The 9,811-nt window shown below is 31.8% G+C and overlaps 1 protein-coding gene and 1 long non-coding RNA gene across 3 annotated transcripts; both read right to left on the bottom strand.

Moving 5' to 3' along the window:
* Window positions 1-4,186: 4,186 nt before the first annotated feature.
* On the bottom strand, window positions 4,187-6,356 carry LOC110279032 (uncharacterized). Of its 2 annotated transcripts, none has more exons than XR_002371875.2 (5): window positions 6,271-6,356; window positions 5,714-5,833; window positions 5,193-5,520; window positions 4,815-5,018; window positions 4,187-4,310 (listed from the first exon to the last, which is right to left on the bottom strand). It is a non-coding gene; the product is annotated as an uncharacterized LOC110279032 (long non-coding RNA). The 2 variants fall into 2 exon arrangements; XR_002371878.2 differs by having other exon boundaries at window positions 5,193-5,574.
* Window positions 6,357-7,317: 961 nt separating this feature from the next.
* LOC107477912 (uncharacterized) lies at window positions 7,318-8,741 on the bottom strand. Its single transcript, XM_052258619.1, has 5 exons — window positions 8,565-8,741; window positions 8,200-8,317; window positions 7,807-7,887; window positions 7,635-7,686; window positions 7,318-7,472 (listed from the first exon to the last, which is right to left on the bottom strand). Exons 2-5 carry the CDS (start codon window positions 8,276-8,278, stop codon window positions 7,427-7,429), a joined length of 258 nt encoding a protein of 85 aa, XP_052114579.1. The 5' UTR covers window positions 8,279-8,317; window positions 8,565-8,741; the 3' UTR covers window positions 7,318-7,426.
* Between the last annotated feature and the right edge of the window lie 1,070 nt (window positions 8,742-9,811).

The following is a 9,811-nucleotide window of genomic DNA, read 5'->3' on the forward strand; positions in this document are numbered from 1 at the left end:
GTAGAATAACATAAGGCTGCGTTATGCGCCTGTTGTCGGTGGTTATGCTAAGGTTTGTGAATGAAGATAGATGTATGACACGTGGTTCATCAAGTCATCAAGATTTGGTTTTGTTTGCTCTGCTGGCGTTTATTTGGCATGGTGGTGCATGGTGGCATAACTACACGCCCATCAGCAAAGTCTCGAATAGTCTTTAAATATTTTAATAATTATATAGTTTTGGTAATATCTTTTATTTAAATAAATGAGTAGATAGAAATGTTCTTCAAGCGCATATTGAACGTGCTTTAGAAGTATGAGCATTTTTCTCTTTTAGAAAAATAGTAGTGCTATGATACTATGTGTGTAGAGAGATAGAACTTTATGCCAAGAGAGGAGAGAGTCATGAGGCTGAAATTGTCTAAACACAGTAAACAGATTCATTAGCATTACTATAAATAGTTATAAGAGACTAAATTTTTAAAATAGTCTCTCAGATTAAATTTTTACACTAATTTTATTCTTGAATTTTCAATTGTATTATTTTAGTCTTTAAAATTAAATTTCGAACTCCATAAAATTTTTTAAATTTATTTTCGATCTGAGTCAACAAATCAAAATGCTGATCTAGCAAGTAATTGTCATGGTGGATATGCCATACGACATCGTTTAAAATTTTGACACCTAAAGAGAGCAAAAAGTCACCGTTTTATATGAATGAAAAGAACAAAACGTTAGAAACATATGTGTTTTGATTGCTCACAGCCTTCTTTTTTCTTTCTCTAACACCGAACATTTAGACTCCCTCTTCCTCTGACAATGATAAAGGCTTAGTGCGATGGTTTAGGATTTGCGAGTTCGATAGTTTTACGGACTATTAGTGTCGCCGTAAAATTCATAGTGTCATTATTGAAAAATCACCATTGTTGTTGTTATTGAGGTGAGTACATGGTGACATTTTTTTTTTTGACAATCATAGCTTGATTTTCAAGGGTTCAGCTGGCTTTCTGTTTGTTTGTGATGGGATATTTTCATCGTTAATAAAGGTTTAAGATTTTATATATTGTTCTGTTAGGAGATGGATTTTAAACATGCTCTATTTTTGCTTAATGAAACAGAAATTTTTTTTTTTACCAGCCATAAAATGCAATCTATTGATTATTGAATTTTGACCATGGTTATTAAGTTAACATGTACAATTTTTATTTCTGATGCAGATGAAAAATCTAATTGACATTATGTTCCATCACGGGATAGCTTTGAAAAATATGAAGAAGAAAGAATGGTTTATTCTCATGATAAAAAAAATTATTTGGGTGATATTGATAAAGATACATTAGATGTTTTCTATATTAGGAATTACTATAAAAGGTTTGGGTATGACAAAAAGAAGGAATGTTAGTGGCTTGTTCCGGATAGGAGTTTAAAAGTTGGACTCAGGAGGTTAAACAATGATGGACAGTTAAGGGAGATGTGTTTTTTTTACTAAGAAAAATAACTGTCTGGTTGATGTGTTCATTGAACATGAAGTGTCAACACCTGAGATTCTAAAAGAAAAAGAGGTTGTGGTATATGCTGATGATCAAGTAGGAGATGTTGGTAAGGAAGTCAGGGTCATTACAAACACTTTTATCCATGCTTATCATAACTTGTCCCCTCCAGTTACTGATCATAAGTCCTGTGCTGATCCAAAATTAATTGTAGAACCAAACCTTAAGTCCAAGAGCATATATTTTGTTCTAAGAATCAAGAACTCACCAACGTCAAACTTAAGTCTAAGCCTAAGTCAATTCTGAAACCCACACATAAATCAACACAATCTAAAACTAATCTGTCTAAGAAGTATTGTCTGAAGTCTGAGGTATGTTCCATGTCATATAGTCGTTTTTACATCTATCGTGGCAGTCACTTGCCAATCAGCACTCCAATTTGCTGACTCAGGTTGAAAATAGACTTTGAGACTTTAATAGAGTTTAGAGTTCAATCTCGAAGACTAAAATGGTGCAACTAAAAATTTATGAGTGAAATTGGTGCAGAGATAAATCTAAAAGATCATTTTAAAGATTTAGTCAGCTATATAGATTAGTATTAATAAAAACAAAATTAATTATTGGACTATCTTTGACCAAAAAATAATTATTGCGGTATGTTGAGTCTAAAAATAATTTTATAATTATTTGTAATAATAAATATTTAATTAATTATATTAATTGATTGATTAATAATTTAACTTAATATATTATAAAATTTCAATTTTAAATTTGATATAAATAATACTTATTTCGTGTCAAATTAAAAAAAATTATGATCAAAATTAGAAAAAAACATATAACAATAATAATAATTATGGACAGTAAATAATGGATAGTTGAACACATTCCTTTAATTGAGACATATTTAAAAATAATAAAACATTATAAACAAAATTTGAAGAGCGCTTGAAAAGGTACCTGTTGGCTATAACAGAAAATAAATCACGTTATTAATAATGATCCAATCAACTGCAAATGCTAGTTAAAAATTTGTTTTCGATATAAGAAAAAGAACAAGGTTTTAAGCAAAAATAAAGAGAACAATTCAGAAATCAAACACGCATCATTTAGTGTCTTTTTTTTTTATTTTGGTTTGTATTTAATATTTTATTTTTGAATTTTTCTAGTACGAAGAAAAAGGTATATGATCATTTAAGAAAATATTTAAAAAAATCTATAAATAATAAGTCATAAACTAAAAAAAACACAACACAATTTCAGTTTGTTCTAAACTTTTCAATTTTGGTGTGTTCTATTTTGAAGAGTTTGTTTGCTATGCGAATTAGTTTATGAAGTACGGTGTAGTACACAACTAGAAAATGGAAAATGGATTAATATAGACAGATTTAGTCTTTATTACAGACGGATTTTTAGTTACCGATAAAATTACTGACGGATTTTGTCCCTCTGTAAAAACTCCGTCGGAAATTATTTACCGACAGTTTTTTTTCCGTCAGAAAATTACCGACGGATTTTTACCAGTTATCGACAGATTTTTTCTTTGTAATTACAGACAAATTTTTAGACAGATTTTCCGTCTATAATTACAGACAGATTTTCAGACAAATTTTTCGTCTGTAACTACAGACAGATTTTCAGACGGATTTTCCGTCTGTAACTACAGACGAATTTTCCAACAGATTTTTCGTCTGTAATTTAAACTTTGAAAAGTCATCCCACACTCTAATTACAGACAGAAAATTCGTCTGTAAATCCGTCAGTAACGTAAAATAAAATTTTATTTTTCTAATTACAAAATAAACTTGTTTTCATACAAAATAAATATAAATTTAATGAATACAAATTTTCATCTAACTTATATTCAAATATTTATAATATTTCAAAAAATAAACAAGTTTATCGTATTATCAAACTAAAAGAAAGGTACTATAATAAACAAGCAAGTCAATATAATTCAAAGCATAAAGAAAATGTATTGATACATCAACTATAATCCTCAATATATTTTTCAACCATACTAAAACTATCAACGATACTAAAAGCTGTGTTATTCTCCATATTAAAACAGAAATTGGAAAACACCAAAAATCTCCATATCAGTTTAGACCTCAGTTCCAACAATCTCTCAGGTGAAATCTCAGCTTCTCTTGGAAATCTCAGCTTCTCAACTATAATCTCTGCTTGTTCCAGCTGCTTCACCACATCTTCGAACACACCAGGGCAACTCCTATGTATTTTAATTTGCAAATGCCATTCAAAATTGCAATTACAATTATTAGAATTCAAGTGTTTGTACAGAAACTTATCATTTTTACCATATTAAAAGTTAAAAAATGTTTGAACAGCATAACAAATACTAACCTCACTCTAAATAAGTTCTTAGCACAGGAAGAAGAAAAAATTAAGCACAAAATAGAAATTGAACAACTTAGCAGAGAAGAATTAGAAGAAGAATCAAATTCCAGATCTCAATCACAACCACCACAGCACCAAGAAGGATCAATAGATATTACAGATTAACCAAAATTACATCATATGGATATAGAAATTACAACTTCAAGAATTCAACGATCTTCTTCAATAACTAAAATAGAGAATTTTCTGCAATACAAAATGTTGTTCAAGCAAAAATATCAATTATGGAACAAATCTACAAACTAAAATAATAACGCAAAGGAATGTTCAGGAGCAATAAACAATATCAGAACTTTTAAGGTGGCAAAGCCGTGCTGCAATTTCTTCTATCTCTGGAGGAGAATACTTCAAGTGATATATCTTTCCAGTAATAGGATCTAATCTCCGCCCTACTACTCTCTCGACAAGAATATCTTCAGAAACCTGCAAATTCAATCATAAATTATCATATACAACTAATGGCTCCTAGTATTTATATCATATACAACGTCAAATTAAAAGATTACTTGTGAGCTTGCAACCTCGGACAAATTTGTGAATGAATATGATATATTATGCTGAATATAAATATTTGACCTTAATATGATATAAATATTCAAATAAATTCATAAACAGTATAAAAATAGTACAGTAACAAGAATTAAAAACATTTGAACATTAATTTTGGAGTATATACTCTGATGGAATAGTTAATTGACTGGCTACATTTTAGGCGGCACTCATTCAAGTTTCTAGCACCACCTAAAACCTTCAATTCCTTCTAGGACAACAGGATATATAGTACGACATAGTATATATAAGCACTGAAATCAAGCTGTGTTTCTAAAGTTAAAACCTTATGATCTATCTTAAATTCTAAACAATTGAGATAGTTTCTTTTTCATATCCAAGATTCATGACAGGAACATTGTGAGTTTATGACAATACCTCATCATCAAGGAAGACCAACAACTTCTGAATCTGGCTTTGCCAAGATTATCAACAGTGACATTTCTATCTGATCCGTTCCCCCTTGATAGCAAAACTATAGGCCATCCAGCAGCTTGAAGCTTCTTGCATAATCCTAGAACAAGATTGTTTTTTAAATTTTGCAACTCTAGCATACAATTGACAATGCTGTTTTCATGAAACCTACACCAATAAGATCATGTCAAGTTAACTGGTGCTGAAGATCAGCTTGGAGTTAGAACAATAGAAAAGAATACTTCTTTTTCTTTTTTCAGGACCTGATAAACTATCAGTTATTTCAAAATAAACTTTGATAAACTGCAAAAAGAATAAATTTAGGCAAGATTAGTATGTTACCTCTGATATAGATTGGATGAATTAGGATTCAGAGGGAAAATGCCATTATGTCCATTATCCCCATGTGATGCAAGTTTTGTGATTTGTTCATGTGAAAAACAATCCAAAACAGCATTATCCCCATTCTCAACTCCCTTAAACCCTTTCTTCCTAATCTCTCTTAAATATGCTGGTGCTAAACACTGTATTCAAACCAAAAGCCTTTCCAAATTTAACAGCCATGTGACTAAGTCCACCAAGGCCAATCACTCCAAGAGATTTTCCCGGCTGCTCATTCATCTTGAGGCAAATCATTGGTGAATAAACAGTATAAAAACTGCAAAGACTCCTAAACAAGTAAAAACATTCCCGTAAGACTTCTTTCAAGTATGAAATATAGCAACTGCAAAAAAAGTAACCATAATTAAGAGACTTAAAAGCTAGAACTCAGTCATCATGTCATGAGGTAGAAATTGTTTAAGATATTTTGTAGTATATTTTGTTTAAGATCTGAAAAATCAATTTTCTGTAGGCATATGTACCTTAATAGCTCCTTTCGGCCCTTTCTTTGCATAATCAACTGGCGTGTGGTTATTTTCAATGGAGGCAATGCGGCCAATGTCAATGAAGTCTCTAGAAGGAATACAAATTGGAGTCCCAACCTGTCAAATAAAAGATATTACATACAAACTCATAGAAACCATGAATCACGAAACAAAATAGAATTAACAAGGCTCCTTCATTATACTAACAGTAGAACCCAAACAGATAAAGTCAGTCTTAATGGTAAAAAAATTCTTTCAAGATAAGGCTTAGAGATCTCAATCAGAGCAACAATTGGGTTGACTGAGATCACTCCAAAAAATAATGATGCAAAACAACCATACAGAGGTAACCATTATCCAAATAAAATTCAAGCAGAGTAGATTCTTACAGAGAATATTTTAACCCTTCTCGTAAATGGTATCAAGAAAGGGGCCTGTTTCAAAATTTCGTTTGCTTGTGTGTTTTCTGTTACAGCCTATGGGAAAAGGATTATACAACTAGCAACCTAAACTTTTGTTCATATAACCTTAAAAATCATTGATAATAAAAATACCTGGGAGATAAAAATGTCATTCACCCCATCAGCATGAAAATCATCGGGGGATGTAAACTGCCGCCTGTTGTTCCAATCTTGCAGCTTAGGGAAGTAAATCAAAACACAAGTGAGAAAAAAGTCATTGTATTGTAAGGTTACTCATAGCAAATGCACATGGATTTCGCTTTCAGGAGCAACAAAGATCCCATAACACAGATTATAAGACTAAAGAAAACCCAAATAATTTAAAAAAAAAAATCAAAAAAGCAATTAGAGATGAAAGAGTGGGAGTAGAAGATATCCAGTCTAACTGCTTATTAGTGATAGACACTTGCTGAAATTCTCAGAGGAATAGAGCAAATAAGCTATAAACAACACCCTAGCTTAAAGCAAAACCCTAAGAAACACCCTTTGCCACATAAATGATCTAAGAATATAATTTTCCTAGAATAATAGTAAAAAAGAAAAAGGAGGGGAAAAAAAAGATATGCAACCTATGGATTATCTCTACCTATGAAAGAAGCTCAGAAACCACAGTGCTAACCCTCTGTTGAATAGCTTCAACAGACTGCCTCTTACTAGCTGAATTGGCTGAAGCAGATTTCAACGAATTAGGATTTGTGGTATGATTTACCCACAGCAGCTGCCATAAAGCCTGCACAAACCGAAAATTGTCATGAAAAAGTTGTAACTGCAAATACATTTGTAATTGGAATTTTAGCAGAAACCCTGGGCAGCTTTACACTATATCCTTGGCTTAAGAGTTAAGACCAACAATTTAGAAAAGGCATGACATATTGGTCTCATATATATAATGAAAATTTAATACACCTTATTTAGGTGCCAACTCTGTATCTGTTAACAAACCTTTTTTCTCTAAGGAGTTCAATCATAAAATTCTCAATCTTTCCTACAAGGATAGATAATAATCTTACCTGTCTCAATATAATGATAAGGCTTCTGATATCCTTCAGTGACAGTGGCCTCTCATGCTCATAAAATTCTTCATTATCAACTATCATAAGCATGTGCCTGGTAAGAAAAAAAACTACTTAAGTATATGCTTAAATAATTAAAATCAGTTAGCACAGTGTAAAATATCAAATATTTTAAGAGGAGAAAAAAGGAGACAACAATGAGCAAGAGAATATAGTCTGTGAACCCATACAAGCATTTATTGAAGATGACCATGGTAAAAATGTCTTACTTGTAGACAGGACCTAAAAATGCACATCACTGAATATGAAGATAAGTAATTTATAGAAAAACTAAAGGGATAAAATAAAACACATTCTTGTAATGTAATGTATCGTAGAACAAAGGGATAAAAATGAAGGTAAAAGACATCACAGTCATTGTATCAAACATGTGGTGATCATTACCCCAAGTGGTGCCAATACAGAAGGCCTTCTCCTTCTGCACTTCCAAACACTCCTGCCAAATAAATAAATAAACAGGGAGTTTAAAAACGAATTAGAATTAGTATTCATAATAATTTAAAAACTAATATCTCTCAAGCCAATCCACGAATTGAATTTAAAAGGTCAAGAGAACCTTCTTCATCAAGTAAATTTGCTTCATCTGCCTCACGTAGTTCTCTGCAAATATACTCAGCAGCTGACCTGCCAAAGTCATCTTCCAAAGCCATGCATGAATAGATGACATTGATCAGAAATTGAATACATCAGCAATACATAAATAGATATCTGAGTAAAATACATTTACACTCACCTACTTTTAGAATTGTCCCACCAATGGGGATGGTTACATGAATCAAACAGCACTACAGTACTTTTTAAATCATACTGACACATATATTCATTTTTTGTTTTTCTTGCAATAATTTAAGTTCTTGATTAAGCATATTAATTCCAACAACAAACAATGCCCAAGCATAAAGCACAATCACAACAACTATAGAAATTCAGAGGTAGGGTCTTCTTCTACCTGCAATGGTTTGGGAGAAACTCCCAGCTAGAAACCTTGCCATGACTTCCATTCTTCCAATCCCAAGGGAACATACCATCGAGAATGAAAAAAGTATAAAATAAAAAAAGCCGCAAATCTGAACAACATAATAATTCAAATCAGTTTCAGCTTCAGCTCGTAGCTACTCTTCTGATCTAACAACAACAACAACGATAGAACAATCGGTAAAAATAGAAAACCCAACGAAATGCGAACGTCAAATGCGGAATGCGCCAGATGCATTGCCAATCAACGAATCCCTCAAGACGCAGCAAAAACAAGCGTAGGCGAAACTAACATTCGGAAATCCAGAAACAATGATCTTAGAAACAGAAGAAGGTTACCTGGATCGACGAGAACCCTAGAAATGACGGAATCGGAGCGGAATTGGGGAATGGAAGTGATCTGAGAGCAATGCCTGTGGAGAAGAAGGGGCGGGAGCTTAGGGTGATGCCATCAATGGCGGAAGAGAAAACCCTAGTAGAAGAAGCAACTCGGTGACGGAGAGAGGAACAAGCTCATTTGATATGGGTAGAGTATATATGGATGGAGTGGATAGAGATAAGATTAGGGTTATCTCAATATTTCCTGACGAAAAATTTAAATTACAGACGGATTTTTTATCTGTAATAATTTAATAAAATGAACCGTTTTGTCTATTTAATTACAGACGGATTTTCCGTCTGTAATCATTTTCCATGGAAAAAAAATTAATTTTTTCGATGGAATTATCGACGGATTTTTTTCTTTCTATAATTTATGCTAATCCATTTTTTTGGTTTTCCGACAAAAAATTTCTCTAAAATTCCTTTTGTATTTCCGTGGGATAAAATTCGTCGGAAATATCTGTCTGTAATAACTAGTTTTCTAGTAGTGGTACTTCGAAATTTGTTATATAAAACACAAAAATTTAACTACGATAAACATAAAATTTGAATTAATCTCCACGCTATATTGTAAGATAGTTTGTTATTGACAGTTGTATACCTAAATGAAAGCTGATAAGATATATTCACTATATTATGTTAAAATAGTCGCTAGTTCTATTTGTATAAATCTTAATCCCCAAAATTCACAGACATTAACCCATCTTGTTATGTGGTGTTATATCGGTGCAGCGTATCCTTCTCAACTCTCATTAACACTTCTATATTGTTCGGTTTATAAATTCTTGATTCAATGTCATCATTTTTAAACTTTTCACCGTGATAAAAAAACAAATATCATTGAATAATTCTTCATCTACAAATAAAGAATGATAACAGTCAATCACACAACGCACTCTTTTTTTGTTAGCTTTATTTTTGTTAACAATTTATTTATGATTCAGCAACAAAATTTCAAAACCCCAATCACTGTTTTAATTTATAAAAAATATCGTATCAGCAAACTCTATCCTTTAAATGAACTAAATAAAACAAGAATTCTATCTATTCTTCTAAATTTGCATTTGGCCATGTCAAAACATAGCATCCAAATTTTTCAACCAAAAAAACATGCAAAACCTTGCAAAACCCTAGCAGCAATTATACCTAGCACAAAAATCTTAACCCAAAACCAACCAACATTCAACCCTAATCCCCAGCAACTA

The sequence above is a fragment of the Arachis duranensis genome, chromosome 3 (assembly GCF_000817695.3).
Source record: "Arachis duranensis cultivar V14167 chromosome 3, aradu.V14167.gnm2.J7QH, whole genome shotgun sequence".
Classification (NCBI taxonomy): domain Eukaryota; kingdom Viridiplantae; phylum Streptophyta; class Magnoliopsida; order Fabales; family Fabaceae; genus Arachis; species Arachis duranensis.